Source organism: Sander lucioperca, chromosome 2, assembly GCF_008315115.2.
Source record: "Sander lucioperca isolate FBNREF2018 chromosome 2, SLUC_FBN_1.2, whole genome shotgun sequence".
In the NCBI taxonomy this organism is placed as follows: Eukaryota; Metazoa; Chordata; class Actinopteri; order Perciformes; family Percidae; genus Sander; species Sander lucioperca.
Genome location: NC_050174.1, coordinates 30,666,188 through 30,693,122, shown reverse-complemented (window position 1 = coordinate 30,693,122; position 26,935 = coordinate 30,666,188). Strand labels below are relative to the sequence as shown.

Below are 26,935 nucleotides of genomic sequence, written 5' to 3'. Positions count from 1 at the left end.
TGTTTAAAATTGTGCACCAACTACAGTATCACTCGTGCTTTTATTTATTAGTATAATTTGAATTATTTTTTTCTGTTCTAGTACCAATACAATATCTGAGTTTCTATAGCAAAAAAAGAAACTTTTTTATTTGAAAAACTTCTTAAATGTCTAAAAACAACTGTTGAAGACAAGAACTTTGTCTTAAAAATTGGGCAAATGTTTGATTTCAAATTAGTAGATATCTATATAAATATATACACATTTGACCAGGCATTCAGTGCTAGCTTCCAGTCATTTTGGTCAGCTTCACAAAGCATGTCATAGGTGTTGTCAAAGACGGGAGGAGAAGGCCAAAATCGTTTGACGTGCTAGTCTTTCTGTCATGAGGACGCATGATTTGGAATAAAAGAGAGGGAAAGAGCTTGAAAAGTAGACAGAGACAAGACAGACAGACAAGCTGACAGCTGAACCCAGCATCACAAAATAGAGGAAAACTGTCACAGAGAAAAAAAAGAGTTACATTTTGTATTTTAAAGGAGTGTATCGTAGTGAGGGGAGGAGTTCAAAGGTCATCAACAAAATCCACTTACAACACATGAACCCTCACGAATCCCTCAGTAAAATCAAACCAAACCCCCTGCTAAATAAGATAAAAAGCTCTGTTTGATATATCATTCCTAATGGGACTTTTTAAATTCTAGTACAACTGAGTGATTGATAATTCACTGTTGTCAAACGTTCACAAGCAAGTCGAGGTCAACCACAAGACGATGGTGTTAGAGAAGTGTGTGTCTGTTTTTCCACGTTCAATCTGATATATTCAAAACTAAATCCCTGCTTTAGTTTTTAACTACGTGGACCAGTTGCCCCATGTTTACCACTAGCTTATCAGATGAAAGCATATCATTGACAATCCTAAATGTTCTCAAACTTCCGGTACTCACTGAAAGTCATATGATGTACAATAATTTAAAGTTGCAAATAACTTAACATTTGCTGTTTTGTGCTGCATTTTTGCTTCTATGGTCTGTAAACTGTACTACTATTCTCTTTAAAAAAGCAATACCCTGATCTCAATAAACTACTCTGGTAAAATAAAGTTTAAAAAACAAAAACAACCAAGGGTGCCTTTTTTGGCAAAGAACAACGGATACAAATGAACATGTATCTCTCTTTTGATTAATGAGGACCGTCTCTTAATTAACAAAACAAATGAGCAAGACTTAACCGTGGGTACACACTGTTTCATCTAAGTTGATGTAATGTGGGTATAGATGTGAATAAGTGGCCACCAGATGGGGCTGCTTAACTGGATCTGCAGTTGGCCTTATCAGCATTTCTCCTTACTGTCCCTCATTTAATCTGCAGCTGTTCAACCTACTTTATATATTTATGAGTGATAGCCACAACATTTTAATTAACTGCAATAAAATGTCCTGCAGAGAGATGCTATCTTTAAGGGCCGTATATTGTATTTGCTGTATTAATAGGTGGTCCACAGGAGCTCTTACAGAAATCCTAAGATGCAAAGTTGTAAAAAAACAAAACAGCCACATAATGTCCTCTCATGCTGGTGGAAGACATTTTGATGTAATGGATTGTGAATGAGGGTAAAATAATATACAAATCATCCATAGTAGGTAAAAAACCTATTCATTTTTGGGGGGTATACTACAATATGTTCTTAAATGATTATCAAATATTCATTCCTTAGAATTAACAGCATTAATGATGTTCAATCAAAATAAAAATATGTAATTGGTTACTACTAATGTTTTAGTCGTTTTAAACTAAATTAAACTAAATAGACTTTTATGAGAGCACAATAGTCTGTTGTGCTCCTTTTTCCCACTATGTGGCAGTAGAGGTATTTAAACCTTATGTAGTACACTGAAAGTACTAATTCATTAAAGGAGAAGAGAGCAGAGGTTTTAGACTCACCCAGTGTGGGAGCATTGAGCGCCATGACACCGTAGTATGAGAAAGGTCCGGTCTCAAACTTCATGTTCTCGTTGCCGGCCTCCACTTCCACTCGTCCCTAAAAAGAAGACAACAGAAACAAACATGGCTGTTGTATGAGAAATTACAACTTTCAATAGCATTGTTTATTATCAATAAATAGTCTATAAAATGTCCAAACAAATATGAAAAATGCGTGTTAGAATTTCTCAGAGTCCAAGGTGATGTCTTCCAATGTATTGTTTTTTCCGACCACCAGTTCAAAACCCAAAGATATTTAGTTCCGGCGCATTAAATTCTGACATTTGAGAAACTAGATCCAGCAAGTGTTTGGTAAATTTACTTGAAAATGACTACAACGATTGTCAAAATAGATAGATTTTCTGTTGATCGATTCATCGATGAATTGTTGCAGCTCTAAACAGAGCTACAGACAACACTGATTACTAATTCTTATAAAAAAAAGTCTAATACCGCCTTGAGACCCTGACTTTTAGTTTGTATGAAATTACACAGTTTGGCCTCTAGAGTGCGGTGCAATCACAGGTCAAAACAAGGTGGCATACAGTATTTGTGTAAAACTGATTGTTCTCTGGAGAGGCTCTGCATCATTTGTGGTAGGAAACATGTTTACTTTGGCCTCTATTAGTCAATATTAAGTACTCAGGATTCACACATTTAAATAGAGATGTGGGATGATGTGATGCAAATGACGAGAGGAGGGAGGCGGACCTGCTAGAGGTTCTTTGTAAAATTAAAGAGCAGAGGGATGGAAACATTAGCGTCAGAGAGGCAGATGGGGTGGATGAGAGGACAGAGGAGAGGACAGAAGGGGGTTAAGGAGGCCTCTGTGTTAGTAGAGTGAGTTGGCCTGAATCGGACTGCTGGAATGTGTGAACAGCAGCAACAACACAGCACAGTTAATCCACACTGTCCTCCCTCCTTCCCTCGTTCCCTCCATCCCCCCCCCGTTTTGTTTGAAAATACTTTGAACGTCAACAAGAAGTGACGTCACCCAATATCGCTTAGAGCACCTTTAAGACTTTCAGCTCCACAAAACACTCTGTATTTCTCAGTATGGCTATGTTTAGAAAATGCTGTCATCTGGCGACTTTTGCTTCCTTGGTTACTAGCAACTGTGTGGAGGAGGGGTGGGGTTGGTGCGCGATCACTGGAGGCTTGTGTCATGTGGATGCGCCGACAGTTTTGTTGTCATTACTTAGAATTCCTCATGGGGGAGCTAGAACCTACGCACTATAGCTTTAATTCCAAAGTAACGTTTCATTTGAGTAATTTTAATGTGAGTAATTCCCCTGCAGAAGTTTATTCGTGGACTATAAACTCTGCCATGGGGGCTCATCAAGTCATGCTTAAAACCTGTTTAAACCTGTGCAACATAGTTTTTTAATTCAGGATTTTAAGAATCCAATCAAATGCAAATGCACGCTGCAGGGATATGTACTTAAAATGATGCACAAAACATTTACACTACTTTCTTTTGATATAACCATAAAATCCATCACACTGTAGGTCAATATTTCACTGATATAGCAATAACAAGTGTTGGAACAAGCATAAACAGAATACATGTGTGATGAAATGTAAAGAATTTTGTAGTAAAGTTAAAGGTAGAAATGAGGGATTTATGGATTTACAAGGTTGTATTTGTTTTGTTTTTTTTGTTTTGTTCTGTACTGTATGTAAAGCCATCTGACAGAGGTTTATAATTCCAGACTCACAGATCATTAACAAACAAGGTCCTTCCTTGTACTACTACTCAACAAGACATTATATTTTACATAAACGGGTCGATCAAATAACCACCATTAAGTTCAATGTACGTTTCTCTTTAAGACCTACTGGAATGAACTGGTCGAGAGATTTACAAACATAAACAATCTAATATAACCATCATCTCGACCAAATTTAGTTTAGAAACCTGGCCTGGATATTACAGGGAAGGGAGGGATGGATGGATGGGGGGTAGAAGGGGGTGCAGAGGTATCTGTCACTGAAGTTACAAAGTAGGCTGCACCCATCACAGACGCTGTGCTGAATTAAGCTCACATGTCTCCGCGGCTCAACAGCGAGCGCTTCTCAACCAATGCCAACACTGATCAGAACTAAAGTCTAATCCACACCAACACTACTCTGACACTGCTGATACATTTAAAGTACAAAGTCTGACTATTTTGATGCTTCATGTTTCTCACACCAACAATTCTGTTTGTCTGATATCATCCCACTAACATCCCAACAATCAATGAACATGATTTAAAGTAATTTCCTCCACCATTTTGATGCTTACTGATAGTAGTACTTTCTTACTTACTCTCTCGAGGGTTGCCACCTACAATTTTTTATATTCTTGATCAATCTATCCATTACATTTTCAATAGATCAATAAATGTTTGCAGTCTTTGCTTAATAAATGACTGATTATTACAATCAACTAACTGACTCGGGCGCCCAGATAGCTCAGCTGGTAGAGCAGGCGCCCATATATAGAGGTTTACTCCTCGACGCAGCGGGCCTGGGTTCGACTCCGACCTGTAGCCCTTTGCTGCATGTCATTCCCCCCTCTCTCTCCCCTTCCATGTCTTCATCTGTCAAAAATAAAATGCCGAAAATGCCCAAAAAATATTCTTTAAAAAAAAATAAAAACTAACTGACTTATCACTTAGCACCTTGCTAACTGTAGCAACCTGTCTTTATTTTTGCAGGTAAATTCACTGGGCATGAATGCCTTTGCCGGAACGCACTGGTCCAAATTCATCCAGTTACACACATTCACGCCTGCTCAGTAGAACCACAGGCTTCTACCTTTGGCTGTTGAGTAATCACAAGTCAAATGCCTTGCTCAAGGACAACTTGCTGCTGAAAGGGGAGCAGACATTCACTGCAAAGTTCCTCTGGCTTTTTTGTTTAAAAAAAATCAACAATGGAAACTAAAAGGCTAATCTCCAAATCACATACTTTTTACTTTTAGTGTGTGCTGCAGCTGCCCTTACAAAGTACTTACTGTTGCATGCAGTATGCATACAATACATATAGTAGACATACTATTTCTTCATAAAATTGCGCCTTGAACTTTGGCCCATCTGGCTCATATATGCTGCACAAAGGATTGTGGGTTAGAATAGCCAGAAAAGCATGCTGGCTTGCATACTGCAAAATCTGACCAGATGTATTCCTGGTATTTTTGGCTTACTGTATTTGACATACTATGTATTGGGACATACTACATCTTTTTCTGGTATACTATATAGTATTGTAGTATGGGTATTGGAACGCAGGGTTTGTCTTTCCAGTAATTTGGCCTCCTGATGTTTCTTTCATAATCCTACATCTGTCAGTCTACTCCACTGGTGCCCCCCAAAAGTATGTAAGGTTTACAGCAGCGCAACTTTTTAATTTGACACCTAATGCATAGGTTAAATCTCCTTGGCTCTGTCACCAGCTTTATTCCACTTAAAGTCTATCAGCAGATTTGGAAAGATGATAATCCCCTTTCAACATATGGTCAAACTCTGTGTGTATGTAAGCGTCAGCCAGGGTAAAATACTTTACTAAATACTGTAACTTGCCTGTAACACGTACACCTACACAAAAAACACATACATGCTTCACGAGCATGCAGAAGGCTGACTCTGGGCAATTCACAGCCGTGCACGCTGCAATGGGGCTGGTGTTTAATTAAAAAAGGGAGGCACGGGGGAGGGAGAAGAGAAAGAATAGAAACAGGGGGAGGAGGAGGACAGGAGTGAGAGGTGTAAAGCCTGCCATTGCTCCGGTCAGACCTGTTTTCCCAGATCTGCAGTACAGCTGGCCAACACTTGGAGCAATATACTGCACCAACATTGGGCTTTTATTTCAAAAAACAGGCCATGGGTGGGTCATTGTGGTCCACCACTGACACAGTATTACACAACCAACCCTGGTCACAAGCTTTAATCATTTGTATTTCTTATGTCTCATATGAAAAACAACTGGAATATGCAGGATCATTTTTCTTCACAGCCTCTGCAGTCTCAGCCGGTAACAATTGCAATAAAATCTGCTTCAAACTTGAATGAATAAAGCTGCAGCCTGTCACACATTTAATGATGTAAGACGATGAACAAGTGTGTTCTGGCAGGCGGTTGCAGACCAGAGTGGATTGAGACACACATGCTGAACAGTAGCAAAACTACTACTGTTATATATAACAGTAGCAACACATATATGTATATTATGATATGTCATTTCTATTCATTATGACTAGAAAAACACATACCACCTTACTAAGCAAAATCCAGTATGTGCAATTATAATATCCTTTTATCTATATGAGCACTTTTCAAAACCCAGTTAAGTTTAAAATGGGTCTTAAATTAAGCTAAATGCTTCACCCTGTAAGAGTTAAACTACTTATAACTAACTAACTAACTAACTAACTAACTAATTCTTTCAACTTTTATTTGATATCTTACTATGAATATGACATCACATAGAACATAAACTCTTTCTGCATTTTAACTCCTTAAAGCTTCAGCTTCTTATAATGACCAATGGGGTCCAACATGAACACAGAATTATCTGCCAAAGTTGGAACAGTTTTTCACAAAAGATTTCGTGTTTTTCTTTTTACCTTGCTTTTTTTTACCAGTTTAAAGTGGGGGAGGGATAGTTAGAAAAAGGTGATGTGATGTCATGTAGATTCATTCAGTTTAGCAATATTTGAATTAAAACCCATGCACATACCCATACAAGTCATGATTAGGCAGAGATGAGCTAAGTTTTATTGTTGCTCATTTAGTAATGAATATTTGAGGCTCTAAAATAGTTACTCAGCTTGAAACCTCAGACAGTGTGAAATAACATGATGTCTACAACTTTAAAGCTACTTAAAGGGTAACATGTATGTTTAGTAGTTTAATGAGTTCAAGTCGTTATGACTCATAAAACTTGAGCATGAACTTTGTGTCCCTGCTGAAGTCTCCATCCATCAAACTAACAGACAACAAGGTGCTGATGTGTCATTCCAACAACTTTCAAACACAGCCCTTATACTATCCTTGCAATGAGTTGCTTCTTCAAAGCTCGACAGTTAGCTAACAGTGTAAAGTTCTCCAAAAAACACAAGGCATAACTTTTCTTGGGGTTTGACGAAGAAACTTTACTTTCCTTATTGTTTAATACTGTAACAAAGAGCAAAAGACAAACATAAATGAAATGAAACCAATACAGATGCCCAAAGTAGTGCAAACCCACAACTTATAGCAACAGAAAATGCTGAGTCATACTCTAATAGCCATGCTAACTATCAATGTAGTGATTTGGCATTAGGAAACTCCAATAAACCAAAGAAATGCCAAGTACAATTCCTTTTAACATTTTTTTGTAATATATACAGTACTTACGGACAAATTGTGACCAAGGCAACAATGTAGGTAGACAAATGCAGCAGGAGAAAACAGCACTGGCACTCTGCTCTGCAGCACAATCAATAGGCCTATGTCATGCAACAATTGACGACCGGAAGAACATCTCTGAGTGGGGATCCGGCTCTTCCGGTTAGCTTTTTACAATGGCGGAGCCCGACAGATACTGCTGGACCAAGTCTCTCCGCAACCTGCCTGAAGTCACCTACGACGATGTGGTTTGAATTGTAAATGAACACTCTATCATAGACTTCAGTGGTAGAAGCTCGCTCTAGCCGTTTGCGGTTTCGCGGGTTCGGTAAACGTTTCTATGGTAACAGCGAGTTGGACCAATCAGAGACGTTGCTGTTACGCTAGGATTGTGGGTAGTGTAGTTTTTCTCCATAAGATTGCGGATAAAACATGTATTTTCTTAAAACAAGGTTGATTTCATACAGACTTCTAGCTTCGACAGGAGCAGAAACTTTCGTTTCACAACCATGTAGCTCGTGGTCAGTCTACCTCGGATGGTTTAGACATTATGGCTGATAATCTAAATCCTTATGGAGAAAGGGACTGTTGACCGGAATTTCTGATTCCCAACTCCGCGTTCTGGAAGCAGGAAGTGTGACGTAGGCCTATTGACTTCTGATGGAAATTTACAACTGAAGGTGAAACTTAAACTAAAGCTACTGCTGCTGGTTAGCCAAAAGAGGGCACTGCTGCACACACAATTATGTTAAAAAAACCAAACTCTTTCTTAATTTACTTCAGAGAGGTCAGATCAGCCCTCTTTGTTACCCTGAGTGATCATTTATACTAGACGGAGGAGTCGGAGGAGATTTCTACAGAGCCGGCCCAATGCATAAGCGAACTAAGTGGCTGCTTAGGGCACCAGAGGGCCCCCAAAAGCGCTTAAATGTCCCACAAGAGAGCTTACTGTATAACATAGCCGAGCGGCCCATAAACTCTATACGCAACTTGCGTAAGCCCTGCTTCCCCCTCGTCTGTCAATGTTTACAACTTCTACGAGAGGACGAAGCCGAACATTCCGGTCACAAAAAGAGAAAAAACACACACCATGGAAGTAAAATGCAGGAACAGTAATCAGGTTAACTTGTGTTTCCTCCTCTCCAAGTTTGATATCAGCTAACAGCTAACAGCTTACAGCTCACAGCAGGGTCTTTGAGCATGACTGGCCAGCTAGCTTGCGACCCCGGCAGGCACTAGTGGGCTGTTGCATCAGCTTGTGGAGCTTCTCAACTGTGAAAACGCCGGCGCAATTTGTGATTCACCATCAATTTTCATAAAAATGCCTATATTTGAAATCTACACAGTTGATTTCTTGCCTAAAAAAATTTCAGAAGTGAATTAGTGATGAATTAGCAGAGGAAAACTGTAAAAAGCTTCCAGTTTCCCACAGCGGTAAGCCACATTTGTTGTGACCATTCCAGCAGTTTGCATTTTGGTGAGAGGAAGACTGGTCTGATGCATACTGGAGATTTTTTCCTAATTAGTACGACATCCGGGTAGTTTGCATACTGCATATGCGAGGTCAGTGACTCGAGTCTGTTCGGTGTGTTCCGTGACATTGTCCGTCCGAGGGGCCGTCGTCCTTCATTTTGGCCGATTTGACATGTATAATCGGCGGGGCGGGCACTGCCGGCAGTTGGACTCAAATGACCCATCTGATTGGTAGAGTGCTAACCCAGAAACGGGGAGTGGAATGAGCGTGACTAGAGTCTCTCAAAATCTGACGAAAATCTTTTAAACTGACCTTTGTCGATCTGAAATGAAGACAGATTCAGCAACTGCATGGCCTATTTCTCGCTTAAAATGTTTTCAGAAACACGTTTCGGTGAACTATTTTAGTACAATATGAGATCGTATTCTGAACAAGCCGCCATGACAGTCTGTCTTTGAATTTCCGGAGAAATAAGACCCACGTGATGCGTTCGTCCAATCAGCTGCCGGTTTTCATTTTTGGGTGACAATACAGATTAGCGCCGCCTGCTGTTATGGAGACATATTACGTCTCGTCTCTTCGGTGTGTTCTGAGGCATTTTTTTGACCAACTCGGGGAGCCGTCTGGTTGGTGTGTAAGTAGCTTTAGAACACATTTGTTTTTGCTTCACGGGGACTTTAATAGGAGAAGTCACTTTGTAGTGGAAGCTTGGATCAGTAAAGTAGTGTAGTAGTGGCCTCTAACGGACACTGAACAAGGACGGAAGATACAAGTATTGGAACAGGGCCTCCATGGGAAAGGGAAAGGCAGATCAGTTTGTATATTAACTGACTGGAAAATACAGTTCAGAGATAAAATTAGGCAACATGAAGCCATAATACTTACTGTGTGTGTGTGTGTGTGTGTGTGTGTGTGTGTGTGTGTGTGTGTGTGTGTGTGTGTGTGTGTGTGTGTGTGCGCGTACGCACGTGCTACCAGTCTCAGTGTAGTGACTTGTGACAATGTGTTTGTCATAAAATGAGCCACTGACTTCAGTTAATGGTTGGTGTCAAACTGAACAGTTTGTGCAAAGTCATTGAGTCATTCATGCAATGACACACACAGATTTCTTCTGTGAGATGTAACAGTGTGAGTCAGTGTTAACATACATCAATCTAAAGCCCGGTCTTAAGTGACGATGGTGTGAGCATATAAACGCACGCGCACACTCCTTTTAAGTCCAGGAATATTTCTTATTCTCACAGGACTGACATTTTTCCAGCTCTTGTCCACAACAGGAAGAAATGCTCACAAATATGTTGTGATGTAATTATCCTGGAATGCAACTACAACAACAGAGTTAAAATGATCAACCACATACAGAACATTAATAATCAGTAATAATGTAGATAATTGTTTGGCTGCAGCTTCTTTAATGTGAGTTTCTAAGTTTCATATTATTGAAATAAGCTAAGTTTTGTTTTGTTTACACAAAATAAACACGTTTTATCATTTGATCATTAACTGGTAAAAAAAAGTGTTTTTCCTTAGCTGGAGCCTAGCACACGATCCAGTGATTAAAAAAGCAAATGGGCAGTGATATTAACCTGATTTTAACCTTGAGAAAGGCAACATACAAGATTGTATTTGTATTTTCTTCAGGCCTTTAATATGTACATTTGGATTGTCTTCACTATTTGATGCTTCGTACTAAATAGGGAATGTAGTATGACCAGGACACTTACAGCAACATACAAATAAAGGAAAAATGCTACAAAATAGTGGTAAGATAAACGTTTATGAGCCTTCTAGAATCCCGAATGTTTTTTCCTGTTCATGACAAAGCAACTATAACACAGCTAATTTAATATATGGGCTAAACATCATTCCTTCCTTTCATCCAGACTAGATCTAATCAAAACATTTTTCAAATTCTTGAAATGGCTTCTTAAACGTTCATATATTTCCAGAAGCTGAAAACATAACAGTGATCTAACTCTGCCTGAGTAGACTGACTGTTATGTGAGAGTAACAGAGCATCTTTATAGACGCATGAATCACGCTGGTCATAAACAAACCGCCTGTCTGCAGACAGTGAAGACACACACACACACACACACACACACTCACACTCACACTCACACTCACACACACACACACACACACTCACACACACACACACACACACACACACACACACACACACACACACACACACACACACACACTATAAAAGGAGTGGAACAAGTACACTGTTTTATCTGTATCTGAGGTTTTTAGTTCTCATGAGTCTACCGGACTCCCACACTTTAGACATACATGATGCAAATAATACAAACAAACATGTAAATGTACACACTAGTAGCAGTAGTTTTCCTACATTCATTCACCTTTGTCAGTCTGCCAGGTATGATTTTTAAGTGCCAAAGCAAACTTCTAAGCCTTATTGACAGTATTTACCAGCAGTCAATGTGTTCCCGGTATTTAAACTGTATTGTCACAGCAGGAGCATTCATGGTTTCTGTTTGAAAGAGTACTCCATAAATTTAGCACTGCTGCAAAATGTCATGGCAGTGTCCAAAGTTTTTTTTTTAAATGGGCGCCTCTGTAGCTCACCTGGTAGAGCGTGTGCCCCATGTACAAAGCATCAGCCCTTACCGCAGCGGTATTCATGTCTTCAGCTGTCCTGTCGAAATAAAGGCCAAAAATGCCCAATAAATAATCTTAGGGCCAATAATTGAGCATTTCTAGTGGCCGCCGCTGTCACTGCGGGGGGGAAATCATTCATCTGCTTCTTGCGGTGTTGACATGAAGAGTGGCCGCACGGTCGGTGTCTCTGTTCATCTTTTCTCTCTGTGCCCTTATAAATGCATAATCTAAGATTGTTCTGTCTTAGGCTAATTATTAAAACATTTAAATGAATGAATGAAAATTAAAGGCTATTAAAGTCTTATTGTCATTAAAACATTTAAATTAAAGTGACGGGTAATAATATATTATGACAGAATTTTTACAACCCTCACAATGAGAAAGCAACATGGCATCATGACTTACAGATAACCACCTGTATACAGCGTAGACATACATGAGGATAGCTCAAAATGCGTACAGATAACACGCCACTTGGCTTTAGGAAAGTGGCGTGTTATCTGTACGCATTTTGAGCTATCCTCGTGTATGTCTACACTGTATACAGCGGACGGCAGTCTGCAACGTCACAGCGTAAACATAAACGCCACGTGGCACTTTCTAAAGCCACGTGGCGTGTTATTGCGAGGCTACCTGTTATCGCGAGGCTACCTGTTATCGCGAGGCTACGTGTTATCGCGAGGCTACGTGTTATCGCGAGGCTACGTGTTATCGCGAGGCTACGTCACACGCGGGTTTTAGGAAAAGAAGAAACGGAGAAACGGTTGGGATTAGGAAAAGAAAACCAGGTTGGGTTTAGGAAAAGAACAACGGGGTTGGCTTTACAAATAGAACAACGCCACAAGCGGGACACGAACCCCGCTCTCCTGCAATCGCAAGGCAATGTAAGTCAATGGAGGCGTTGATAAACACGCTAAAAAGCGAGTATGCGTCTTAATAACACGCCAATGATGGCATACGAATTGGCGTGTCATACGTATGCCATTTCAATGAGATCAATCTGGAGAAAGTCTAATGCAACCTCTGCCCTGTACCCATCACACAAACGGCCCTCATCTGACAGCTGGGATGTGAGATACGTGTCGTCCAGTTCCCCCCTTAAATTAGGATATGTTAAAAAATGAAAATAAAGTTGAAGTAAAGTTCCACATCAACATGAGGTTTGATTTCCAGACAGCAAGACTCTTTTTTTCAGTTCTCAAACATGCAAAAGGTTGCAAGTACTCCCGCCACACTAGCACTAACACCATGCTCTCCTGGAATGTGAGAGTATAATCTTGTTAACAGGACAAATATGAGCAGCACACAAACTCCCAATTTTCGGCAAGTTTTCTACACACAGGCTCGTGCAAGACTCTTCAGAGAAGCTAGAAATCAATAAATTATTGTGTGGTCTGCAGTATATCTGTAATTACTGAAATAAAATAGTTATGAGCACAGGATCTAATGAAAATACTCCTTCTATTCTACATGAGTATCTATACAGAAATCCAGAATGGAAAGTGCTTCCACCTAGAACCACCTGGACCTTGAGTTATTATGTAGTTGTCTAAAACCTTAAACTTAACCTTGTTTTCCCTGAATTAGACACAATCTGAGACCCTTGACAGAAAGCAAAGCATTCTGAGTAAAGACAGGATATCAGTCCATCTACTACTTTTAAAATTCAAATAAAACCCAAAGGATTTTCTGCAGTCACACTCACTATCCAAAACTATTCACAACTACTGGCTCTGACAGCAGCTTTCCCTCCGGTGGAAAATTCCCTCCCTGGCATGCTGACACTAAATGCCTCCCTCTCCAAAAAGAGCTCAGAGGATTATTCCACATGTGGGGTCTCCACAACATCCTCGACAATATCCGGCCTCCCACGGTGAAAATCTCACCGAGAACGAGCAGCGGGGAGAAAGTCGAAATGATCCCCGGATTACTGGACCCAGCTGATGACTGTTTGGGGACAGCGACATAACCGACGTGTGGGAAATAAATGTGTGTTAAAGAGTGAGATTAAGACAATGGTTGTAATTTTCCCACCCTGGATTCAAGTGCATGTGTACATGTACATAGAATAGGATACAGGAGACATGCTTTTGTGAGTATTGTGTGTGTGTGTGTGTGTGTGTGTGTGTGTGTGTGTGTGTGTGTGTGTGTGTGTGTGTGTGTTGGGTTAAATGTATTGACAGCTGACTGACAGCAGGCAAGTATGCTGTCCCTCCCTCCCTCTAAGATCTTATATAATGGGGATCAATTAGTGAAGAGCATGTCCTTTAGGACCAGCAACACACACAGCTCTCCTCCCATCTCTGTCTATCTGACCAAGGTCGCAGCTGTCTGAAACCTCACTGGCCCATCTCCTCTCCCATTTCTAACTTCTTCCTCCATTTACTGAAGCCCTTTTCAGACATGGAGCACATATCATTGCTGGCGTCATCTACCTGTTAAATAGATGGCATTTTTCTCGTTCAGATATAGGTGACTTTCATCTTAAAAGAATAGTTCCCTTAAACAATATAAATTGTATATAGTGCTCACCTCCCTAGGTTCTCTATAGTCCCAGAAAAAGTTTTCGATCGAGTGGTGTTGAGGAGAGCGAAATTTGTTGTGCGCATTTATCGTAGTTAAAGCGTCAATTCAAAGTAGAGCTGTAGCGATCAATCGATTAATTGGTTAGTTGTCAACTATTAAATTAATCGCCAACTATTTTGATAATCGACTAATCGGTTTGAGTCATTTTTTTATGAAAAGGAAGTTGCAATTCTCTGATACCAGCTTCTTGCATGTGAACATTTTCTAGTTTACTTTCATCGCTCCTCTCCAACTCTTTGAGTTGTGGGCAAAACAAGACATTGGAGCACGTCATCTTGGGCTTTGGAAAACGCTGATCGAAATTTTTCACCATGTTCTAACATTTTATAGACCAAACAACTAATCGAGAAAATATTCTACAGATTTAACGGACAATGCATATAATCAATATTTGCATCCCTAATTTAAAGCACGAGTCATGATACATAAAAGCCACCCTGCACATGTCCAGACCAATCGTGTCATATGTGTTGACAGACATACTGTATGTTTATAGCCACATAGGTGTTTAGATAGATTTTGGTAACTTCTCAAAGACTATTTTAAGAAGCATAAACTGAAACTGTTTTCAGGTCTTCTTTAAGGGGAGCTAAGCCCTCCCTGCCTGGCTTCTCCATAATTCAAACACTAATTAGAAGAATTATATGTTTCCAAAACTTTGAACCCTTTCATTTCTTAAAAATACTTTTGTGTACTCCAACTTTCTGTCTTAAATCAGGAAAACTAACAAAGAGAAAGCACTGTGTTGTGACTGACTGACTTTTAAGCAACCACACACTTTTTATCACACCACATTTGATTCTATTTCAGAAGTTAAGCATTATTGGCAAATAACAGCATTTTTGGAAGATAATTTTGTTTTTGTTTAGTGACTCAACTTCATTTTGAATGCTTTAAACATGCAATCAAAAACAACAACAAGCAAACACCAACACACTTTGCTTTATCAACAGTTCCGGTACTCCTGTTGGGTCAACGCTGTGTGAGGGGATGAGTTGACAGGTGGAGAGAAGAAGAGGAGGAGGAGAAAGAAAGAAAGAGGAAGAGTCAGTCTCATAATCCAAACTGCACAGCTTTTATACAGGCTGCAGCAATGAGAATATGACTTTTAGAGGGCCGGATGTATTGGTGACACAGAGGGCTGTTATATGTATGTAACTGGTCTTTCAAAAGTATATATACGTCAGACAGGGTAAAGCATGTTAGTAGGTCATTATTCAAACTTCATTTGCATGGTCAAATTTGGCAAGATTACATCAACGCCAGCCATTAGTCTTTCCTGTTTTATTCAACTTTTCACTGACTTTTACTCCTTTTTCTGCACTGGCTTGCTACAAAGCTATTGAAGTCCCTTTTTTTATTCAAAATTAAAACCTTATAATATCAAACTCAACCGTAAAGCCAACATGTCCCTGAAGTCCCTGAAGCGATCAGTAACAAGGCATATTTGAATTTCTACATTTCCACGACAACTCAGCAAACTGAAGATCATGCAATAGGATTGACAGCTCCAGAACAGCTACTAAATGGACCCTGTGTTCAGATTTGTCAGCTGCTAGGTGATGGATAAACTTCTCTCAAGCGAGGTGCATTCAACATCAAGTCAAGTTAAGTTAAGTTAAGATATTTGCACACTGGAGACAAAACAACAAAGCCAACTGAAATGCAAAAGAATTACTGAAGTTGAATGTGACTATAAAACAGAGACTACGTTATGTGAGAGCTGCAATACTAAAACTAAACTAGATATTCTCTTCACTTTGCACATGTGTTGGAGTATACATGAGTGTGTGGGAGGGTGTTTCAATCTACCAGTCTGTTTTAAAATCTCCTTCGATCTGCTTTTGAAGATCAGACAACAGTGTGAGCAACTCCTGCTTTTGCATTCAGCGGTGCAATCCACCCACACTAAAGCAACAAGCAGTCACAGACCAAAATCATGCTTCACCCCCCTCTTCCCTAAATCACTGTGTACCTGTAGGATGAGAACGAAGTAGTCGACGGGCTTGCCCCTGTGGTAGACGTAGTGATGGGGCGAGCGCTTGTCGCTGTCGTTGAACTTGATCTCCTGGACCACATCAGGGTGGCGCAGGATTCGCAGCAGAACCTTGTCTGAGATCTGAGACGGGCTGAACAAGTTCACCTCTGCAGAAAGAGAAGAGGAAGAGAATTTTACTTTTAGGTGAGGACATAAATTTAGACTTTTTTACTGCCCCACAGCAGACAAAGGTTGATATACTTCAAAACAAATCAAATGTTACCATCTTAAAAGAAATCTAAATTTTAGAGATGCACCAACAGCATTTTCTTTTCAGAACAGTCTTGAGTGCCAAGTACTTTCTTACTGTAAACCAATCTGCAGGCATCAGATATACAGTGGCCTATTAAATTAGACATTCATCCCTTTATCTGTGGTACAAAACAATTACATAAACCGGTGTGCCAAGTACACCAGTTTTTCAACAGGTGATCCTATACTTAACAAAGGAGCGTAACATTTTAGGCATTCATTTTGCTTTAACAAACAGAATTATTTCAGAAGATAAATAAGCAGCATCACTGTTCAATGACTGGTGTAATGTTGGTTTTCATGCATTTCTCAACTGTCCCAGGCTAGGCTGTTGCAATTCAACCCCCACCCAAACTGAGAACAAAGAAACAGTCCACCCTGCAAACAAAATCCTATGCAACACACAGTGAGAAGTGAGGCACACACGACCAATCATATAAAAAGGCAAACAAACTCCTTCAGTTTGGTTTACATTTTAAAGTCAATGAGTTCACCTGCTTCGCTCAAAGAGAAAAGAACTTTGAACTTCTGCTGGGACTGCTGGGACTTTTCAATGATTTTCAAGTCACTTTCACAGCCTGTAAATATTATATCTTCCTGCTTTGGTAATGCTTTTTTTCAGCTCCAAAAGTTTACAGACTTACGGAGCTAGCTGTTGCAAAACACATAAGTCCTTAAACTAATGTAAAGAAGCATTACATTATGAAAAGAATTCCTGATATTCCCTGACTTTCTCTGTTCACTGATAACTGACACTCCAGATATCAATGGCAACCGAGATCAGACACTAGATAAATAGAGCTGGGTAATGATCATTGCTGTGAACAATGAAAAAAAAGGAAAAGAAACAGGCCAACAGTAACTTCCTTGCTAACAGAAAAATGCCATGCTTGTGTAATGATTAAAGAAAGAAAAATGAAACCATCATCCTGAGAAGGAAAAAAAGAAACATAAGTCTGCAGACACTGATGTTATTCCTGCAGAGGTTTTAAGACTCTGGCATGCTCCTCCACCACAGTGTCTGTGAGATGATAAAGTGCTACGTCATGCTAGCAGTGGCTAGTGTTACCTGCTCGCTAACCAGACAGATTGCAACATGTTCTCAAGTGATTGGTACTAGTGTCGAGGCAGCGCATCCAGCTGGCAAAAGTCCAGAGTCTTCTTGTGGTGGTAACCACAGACAGGCATACTGCTTGGATCGTAAATAGACCTTCCAAGTAAATAAACACATTTAAACCTCCCTGCATGTATGGACCTGCTTTGCTTGTGGCAAGATGACAGAATATTCATACTGTGGATACATATCGAAGACATCTATTCAAATGTACAGTTGCTTTACAAGTTATAAATGACCTAATGGCTGTGTGTTAGTAATACTGTGATGAGTGACTGTGTATGTCTGCGTGTGTGCTAGGGCTGCACGTTATGAGGAAAATATGCAATATGTGATAATGTTGTTGAATATTCGTGATAACGATATTACTTATTACTTGCGATAAATAAACAGATATTAAGGTGTACTCAGTTCTGCCTTTCTGCTGCTTTCAGTATTCTGCTAAAATACAACAAATTGCTTGTTGAATTTAAAACAAATGAAAGGAAATCATTTCCAGCATTTTTTATTTAACACATTGAACTTTAAATTGAATATAACAGGCACCACTAAAATAACAGTTACATTTTAAAGAGCAGCTTTCTACTGCTATTTTCTTTCAACTAACTCAAACAACCTCTGAGTGTCTTTCGCGATATGTTGCAGCCTTTCACGATGAGTTTATTGCGCCAGTTGATATCACAATAGCCATAAAAAAACGATATATTGTGCAGCCCTAGTGTGTGCATGCTTGCATCAGTTAATCCCTCACCTGTAGCCAGGAAACGATGGGCGGCCAGCAGCAGCTGAGGAGAGATCTTCACTTTTGATTCACTCTCGTGTTTAAAGGCAGAGAAGTCTCTCTTATTCTTATTGGGCGCCACCTTTTTCCTGTTGCGGTTATCAGCTGAGAAGCGACACACAGCCAACAAAGTTATTTATTAAAAACCTTACAGTTAAAAGCTCAAAAAGGTTTATTCAATCAGCAGCTGAGGCCATGGGTTCAGTGATTTTGCACCAGCATTGTAGAAATCATCTTAGCTGCTCTGTAAAGCAACAACAGGAGCCGCTTACTGCATAATCTTGTAAACATGAATACCTCCATGTAGCCTGTTTACGTTTATCTCAAAGATAGAACAGTTTAGATATGAAAATTGTAATAACTGTTCAAAAGTTTGGATTCACCTGCCACAAAAGCTTAATTGGGTCCAGTCAGATGTCTGAGAGGACTACTCTATAGGTTTGAATGGTCTTTCACGCTTTTAGGTTGTAAACTAACAGATAGTGTTTTGTATTTTTTGTACATGGAGAACAAAACCCTGTACAATGGTTTAACAAGACTGACATTAAAAGGCTTAGAAAGAGACAAAGACACCTCTGAGCAACAGCTCAATAAGAATATATAAGAGTCAACAGTCATTGTTTAAAAAAGTGGAAACTTAGCATTAAAGTTTGTGCAAATGTAAAAAGGAACAGGTTCCTGTTTCAGTGTCAAGTGCACAATAATGCATCCTTAACAGGCTGGAATTAACGTGTGTTGCTTTAGCAAAGCTATTCTTCAAACTTCAAAATAGAAATAGAAAGTTATTCTAGGATTAGCCCTTTTGGAAATGAATGAGGGAATATCAGCTGAACATACTGTACATATGGACTGACAAATCAGTTTAAACCTGTTCAATCTAACCACTGAGTAGACTGCAGAGGGCCCAAAATAGCAGAGGGACCCATAATATTTAAAACCCAATTGCACTGTTGTGGTTCAATAATGAACGAAATGATTGAGGGCCACTTGCACTTTTTTGGACTGTAAAACAAATTCAAAATCCAAGTTCCAAGAGCATTTTCCTCTGTCATGCAACACTGTGGGGACATTGACTAAATGGAAGTGGGCCAAAGACTACTTCAAATGTGAATAATACATTTGATGTCTGCATTATACTTTTTATATATAAAAAATAGTTACTATTGAAGGAAAGAAGAAAAACATGAATATAACAGCTGATTCCAAACTTTTGAACGGTAGTGTAACTAAGATTGAAATGAAAATAGCCATGTCTGCACTGACAGTAAAGACATGCTTAGTGATAAGACGTGACAAACAAAAGCCAAACTCACTGTATAGGTCCGATTCATCCAGAATCTCTGATTTAATTATCTCCTCGATGACGTCTTCGAGGGTGACCAACCCCAACACCTCATAGAAGGGATCTCCTTCCCCCTCGTTGTTCACCTTCTGGACAATGGCCAGGTGAGATTTTCCTAAAGTGGGACAAAGAGAATCATTAGTGGGATATTCATCTGATTAATCCATCCATTACTCAAGGCCTTCCAATTAAGTACACAAGAAGTAGGGTTGCAAGAATAGGACCAAAAGGTTTGCCCTGATTATTCTTCTACATGTTGTGATCCAGGTAATTTGTACCAACAATCAGAGAGGCTAAATATATCAGCATCTGGACTATTTAAATCTACCCTACACACATATCAACACAACGAGCATAAGTGATGTGATGTGCATTTCTGCCACTGATGTTTGACAACAGTTGCAAACGTTGGTGGAAGTAACACTACAGCTGGGCGATATGGAAAAAATAAAATTTTACAATATTTTTGACCAAATACATCAATATCAATATTGTGGCGATATTGTTGGGTTGACTATTGGTGCTTTCACAAAATATTTACACAGTATCGATATATTGCCCAGCCCTAAGTAACACACCATAAAAGTAAGCAATGCATAAATAAAAAGCAGAAGAGCACACACAGATGTAAACAATGCCGGACCCATCAGAGATTTTGCCATTCTGTATTGTTGTAGCTATCACTTCATTGTTTCTTGTTCCATTGGGTCATTTTGGGCAACGCTGCACATGAATGAGCAGAACTGATTAACTTGGATCAAAACCCAACCTTTTTAAATAAAACCTTGATTTGTAAGCTATTTAATTCACTTGATTAAGTTTCTGGATTGGACAGCCTATTTCAATATCGCAATAAAATTTGATAGAGGATTTTATCTGTGTTGATTTTTCTTACAATGCAGGTTTCACAGCTTTCAAATACGTTTTGGCAAATGTTGCATGAGAGAAAGAATGCAATGAACTGGATTATGAACGCCTACAGTACAATTTGGTGAGAAACATTCAATGTAAACTATGAAAACCATACAGCGGACATTAAATGTTGTCTCTATTCTATTAACACTGTAAACTAAAACGGAGAAATGTGATTATAGATGCTTTTCTCACGATAACAGGTGATCCTCCAATGTTTTTTGTTTATGAACAGATCCCAGGTAAGGCTGGATGGTTTGATTTGATTTGATCTGATAAAGTGCTACTCAAAGCATAGCTAGATAACAAAGTGAAAATGAAATGAAGATAGCATTACAGTCATGTCAGATGCTTTAAAGTAACTATATGTAACTTTTAAATGTTTCCGAAACTGTGTAATTTTTCATCTGATAATAATAAGTGACCTGTAACAGCAAACAAGACTAACAGTGAAAAGAATGCTATTTTTTATATAGTTTTTATTATAACTTTGCCCGGGTCCGATTTTTCTTGCGAAGTCACAAAATGATTTACGGCAGGTAGACGGCGCTACAGTCACACATTCTGATGGGTCACAGACTTCGGCGTAACACGGGAAAAGCCTATGTTAGTGTATCCAGCCAGGTAAAGGGTAGCAGGAGATTTTTTTTTATATACTCCTAATTGTATTTCAATTTTATTTTAGAAGTTAGCTGCCGTAGCTATGGTTGATACTGGGACAGGACCATCACAGAAAAGAAGGAAATTAAACGGAGAACAACTAAAAGTGGAGGCACAAAAACCTGGGTCGATCTCGGTCTGGCTTTCAACAAATGGAAACAATTACGGGATTGTAAATAATTCAAAACCAACCCCGAATTGGCCCTAAGGTATGTAATATGTCTATTTCATTCATAAAATAACTTTACAATTTGCAATGTGGTTGTACGCTAGTAGCCAACATTAAATGACGTCCCCGTTCCATTCAGCGCCCAGTTTTTAATTCTTTTTAGTCCGTGTTGGCCTATTATTTTCTTTTCCCTTGTCCCCCTGTACTCGTGTAAAGCGTCTTTGGGTTTCATGAACTGTGCTATATAAATCTAAGTTATAATTACGTTGGTTGCTACAACAAACTCGTATTGCTTTGGCTCATGACACAGTGACAGTGATACCCGGTTTAGCTCACGACTAGGGATGTAACGATAAACTACGTTACTACTTGCTGTCTAAAAGTGCTGCTATTTCCCTCTGTTTCTTTGTTCACATTATGTCTGGGTGCTAGAATCCTTTCCAGTGAAATACAGTCACACTTTACACCGTTTAGCTGTCAGCATTTTAACCGTGTTCAAGCCAGCTAACGTTGCTAGCTATTGGCAGGCTAACGTTACCTGCTGTGCAATGTTAGTTAGCGTCACACCCTGGGCTGTTTAAAAATTGCAACGCGACCCACTTTTTTTTTTTTTTTATCTCAACCGGTTGTAATCTTCAATCATCCTCTTCAATCAATATTTTTTTATTTTTAAGATTTTTTTTGGGGGCTTTTCCACCTTTAATTTTTGACAGGACAGCTAGGTGAGAAAGGGGAGAGAGAGGGGGAAGACATGCAGGAAATTTGTCACAGGTCGAATTCGAAACCTGGACCTCTGCGTCGAGGTATAAACCTCTCAGTATATGTGTGCCTGCTCTACCACTGACCCAACCCGGCCACCATTTAAATTGATTTTAACCGATTCACAATGCATTGTGAATCCCTACCTACCTACTATCCCTACTCACGATACATCCAATGTAGGCTAAGTTACCATATCCAACACTTGAAATGCAATGATGCATCTGTAATGCATTAACTTATTGTAAATGAATGATTTTCTGTCTGAGCAAAACATTCATTGCAACTACAGTATATGACCTTCTGGTAACGTTGAAACTCAGTTATACATTGGGCAATACAGCACCGCAAAGAAAAGACCTTTACGAGGAGCAGGTGTGGTAAAAACACTACCGCTTGAATCAACACAAACTGAAAGTTACATATAGCCACTTTAACATGTAATGCAAAGCTGCGTCAGTTGTTCAAAATATTATTGTTTACTGTCTTTTTGCATTCTTGTTATTGTGGAATATTCGTACAATTGCTGTTGAAAATCATATCAAAGAAAGCTCTTGATCAGGGCCACAGGTTACAGGATTCAAAAAGCTGATGTGATTCAGGCCAGGTATCCACTCCAACATACAAACCTGGCAGAGCATATCAATATGGATTCCCATCTGATAGCAGCTCTGTTCTAACAATAACCCACCTGCCCAGTCCCCTGCTTGCACCGCAAATAGCCTGTTAATGTGTTACAGGTCATTACAGTTGGGGATGTGTCTGGACCTTGGCCACAAGTGTTACCGTACAACACAAAAAAAACACACACATTTACACTAAGACACACCCTGCTGAACTCGTCCCATGACAGTGCAGATGGACGCTGGCCGGCTGCAGACTTGTGTCCAAACAAGTGCAGAGATTGTCCCCGCTGATGCCCTTTATTATGATGGCGCCAGAGTAACGCACTCAGAAGAGGAAATATGGGGCTCTGGTCCCCCAAGTGGATAATTTCCTCCCCTCCAACGAGACAAACATATGGTAATACACATGCAAGCAACTGGTTTAAACTACACACATGCACACACACAATTAAGAGATTAGATTTAAACAGCAGGACGCTTTGATTCCTAAATATAGGAGGAGCAGTCTTCACTGTCAGTCAAAACCGTTTCTAAATAAGCATCCGTTGTACCACACAGACACTTTTAATTCTCATTCTCTCCCAATAACCACAAGCCATTTAAGTCGCGATAAAGCATAAAACAAGAGAAAAGAAGATGGGAGAGCGAGAAATAATGAAAGATCCATTGACTGCCTTTGTTTCCAAAAAGAGAGCAGCATATCAATGGGATTTACAAAGAGCTCATATGACCAGCAATTAAAAGAAGACCAAAGGCTATAACTGTTTTATCTTTGTTGTGTGTGTGTGTGTGTGTGTGTGTGTGTGTGTGTGTGTGTGTGTGTGTGTGTGTGTGTGTGTGTCCTTGATGTCTGCCTGCGTGTCCTGGCAAAGTGGGCGCTGCTGGCACTATGACACAAACACACATTCTCAGCTTTGACCTTGCTTGGTTTTACTACATGAATAGCGCAGAGGGACTTTGAGGAATCCATTTCCAACAAGGCCGGCTTTACTGGGGGAGTCTGTGATGTCACGGCGTGAGATGTGGGGGTTGGCAGATGATGTATTGTATATTTGGTCTGGATGCTCAAGTCATGAGAGGAAGCAACAAGGCAGGACATTTATCGTTGGCTAAGTTACAAATGGCCCAAACACTTCTTACTGATCATTTTAATTCTAAGTTCAATTCAAGGATTTCTTTTTTGAAAAATCCATTCATCATTTGGCCTTTAACATGTCTGAAATAGTGACAGGTGCTTTTCACACTTACCATCAAAGACTGATGTTTTCAAGCAGCTTATTTTTGTCTGACAAAAAGTATTTTTATAAGAAAAGGAAGAGAGAAGGCAAACCAACCATTGAGGTTGAGAAGCTGTGAACTGCAAAAGTTTGGTAGTTTTACTAAATAGTGGCGTGTAAGTTTTGATTAATTCATCGATTAATCAACTCATTGTTCAAGCTCAACACAGGGTTTAGTTTCATCCTGAAGGACACTTCTACACGTAGAGAGGAGTCGAAGTTCGCACCGCCAACCCTACGATTAATGGCCGACACACTCGGAGCCACAGTTACTCTCATTACCCCACATGGTATCAAAGGAGCTCACTGACAGTCATGTTAAACCATCATACATCCCAGTGACGTCAAATAGATTCAGTCGTCCCCTCACACTGTTTTAATGCATATTTATTATCCAGTGACCATGTGCCGCAGACATAGCTAATGTGAACTTAGTTATGGACTTCAGAAATGCATGTTCAAAGCCACCAATTGAGTCAGGGCTAGGTGGAAAACAAGTGTCTGTTTGCATTTTTGAACACATATTGACACCCCCTTGTCAAAAAGAATCCTAAGGATCAGTATCGTGCCAATCCAGGCATGTTTTAAATGGATCTGTATTGGTTAAAATCAACCAGATCAAAGTGTGAACATTTGGTTATGCCAGTGAGTGACTGATTGCACACCAGCCAGATTTACTAAACTCCAACGTCTACAAATCTGTTATCGCTCCTCTTTCTTACTTATTAAGAGCAGTGTACAAAAGATCAGGTAATCAGGTAACAGCTTCTCATTTTTAGCTGCTGCTGACCACCACTTTCACCGGTTACCATGACAAATGTGTGGCGACAGCAGATTATATCAGATTGACTAATGCACAACCAGAGTGTTTATAATTACAAAAACTTCAACAGAGTGATATGCCTTCGCTAATAAAACAATCAGCTGATTGCTTCACGTCACATTCTCCCAGTTAAACGTCATACGGCATCATATAACTAATTCAAATTGATCAACTTAATAGTTTTGATCAGGACCTTCAGTATTTGGATCAATTTGGTTGTGTGTCAAATTATTTAAATGTGCCAGATACTTGTGTAATCAATTATTAGATCGGACTTAGTGTCTACAGATACCAAATATTAAATCGAGACATCTCTAATTGTGAACCTTTTTTATGGTGACAAGCACTTGGATGGCCACACATTAACTGGTCTGCAAGTGCCTTAGTTATGGTGTAATGGAAAAGAGAGTCTGTGTGTGTATGTGTGTTCTCCCTGTGGTGCTGAGTCAATATTTCAGAGGAAGTAGGACCCCGGGGGACATACTCTCCCCCAGTTACTGGAGAGTCACTTGAGAGTCTATTGAGTCCTTCAGAGCAGGCAGGCAGGCAGGCAGGCAGGCAGGCGCGTGCACACAAACACAAACACACACACACACACACACACACACACACACACACACACACACACACACACACACACACACACACACACTCAAAGAGAGAGAGAGGTTCAGCCAAGTACAGGCTGCCTCATGCATTCAGTGTTTGACCTGTGTCAGCTGAGTCTACAATTTAAAAAAACCACAAAGTCACCCAGCTCCTGTGTGTCTGTAGCTGCTGAGATGTGTGTTTTAGGGCAGCACGCTCACCTCAGGCTCACACAGAAATACAAACAGATGTCACTTATCAAACTGAGAATCTGACATGACAGGAGAGTTTTTTTGTTTTTGTATAAAATCCATCCCTGACCCGTTCTACTGAGGTGACAGTGATTGCCGTCAGTGCTCCTTGACTTTGTAACTTGTCACCTTGGACGTCACTCATGTCACTTTTTCATATAAACCATATAAATTAGTGTACTAATCCTGTATTAACTGCTCTCAGCTTTTTATTATATGTGCATGTTTTCAAGCTTTAATTTTGCCTTGGATTTTCAGTGCAGGGGAATTTGAAAGTCAAAATAAAGTCACAAAGTTACAATGAACTGCATTTATATAGCTGTTTTACAATGGGCCTTTCATTCACTCATTTGCACACACAACCTCAAGGAAATGGCAGAAAGCTACCATGCTAAGTGCTGGCTTAACAATCAGGAGCAACTGGGGTTCATGTTGCGTTTACCACGGAAGTCGGAGGGCGGAACTGGGAATGACGTCATACCAGAGTTGATCGCTTTCCAGTTACAAGTCGGAAAAATGGGTGTAGAGGGACTCTAGCCAGATTAACCATTGTAAACAATGCCAGTTGAGGTATTTTGGACGTGCAAACACCGTAGCAACATATCTACAGATAGAAGATGGGCAGTACTGTGTACGGCTAATTAAATGAGACAAAAGTACTACAGAAGTGCTAAAAACAGTATATTCATACAGCTTTCACTACTGTTGATGCGTGGAGCGTCCATGTTGGATTGTGAGGTGGTGGTTGGTGCCGTCCTCCCGACTCTCCGAGTGGGGAATTCAACCTCAAGGGGTGTTTACCGCATCAGTGTATTGCTCAGGAGCCAGGGATCAAACCACCAATCCTGCTATCAATGGACAACGCTCTACCTACTAATGTTGACAGAATCAGGTCATTTCAGACTCAAAAACAGGTCTACTGAAACTACAAATGGGAAAAACAATATATTTTTATGTACAGTCAATTCTACTTCAAACTATGCATCGCCAATGCAGACATTTTGCGCTAAGAAAATCACCCACAGATTTTCTTAAAAAAGAGTATGTGAGAACAGAGAAGAACAATTTGCTGAAAGGGGAACCGAGAAACGCGTTGACCTTTGTCACGAACACTAAACTCTGCTGAGCTTTAAGGTGGAGCTTCTCTTTTTGACTGAACACACCATAACATTACCAAGGAAGTGAACAGCCCATTTTCACACATTATTTCAGGTTGCAGTTTTCTGTGTGATGAAGTGGTCTTAGTTAAGGAAGAGTGTTGAGTCTGTTTCTGTAGTTGATTACCCGTTGACAGCTTTTAATATGTGAACATTTGTATGCT

General features: G+C 39.8%; 1 protein-coding gene across 3 annotated transcripts in view; it reads right to left on the bottom strand.

Moving 5' to 3' along the window:
* The window catches only part of LOC116054384 (metal transporter CNNM4), a 55,654-nt gene that overhangs the window by 18,462 nt on the left and 10,257 nt on the right, over positions 1-26,935 (bottom strand). For all 3 annotated transcript variants that reach the window (XR_004106055.2, XM_031305914.2, XM_031305915.2), the window contains exons 2-5: positions 19,521-19,664; positions 18,178-18,312; positions 15,998-16,167; positions 1,924-2,020 (exon numbers count right to left, since the gene is read on the bottom strand). Coding sequence is in view for 2 of the 3 variants with exons in the window: in XM_031305914.2 (XP_031161774.1) it covers positions 1,924-2,020; positions 15,998-16,167; positions 18,178-18,312; positions 19,521-19,664 (546 nt within the window). In the remaining variant the exon portion in view is untranslated. The remainder of the gene's footprint in view (positions 1-1,923; positions 2,021-15,997; positions 16,168-18,177; positions 18,313-19,520; positions 19,665-26,935) is intronic.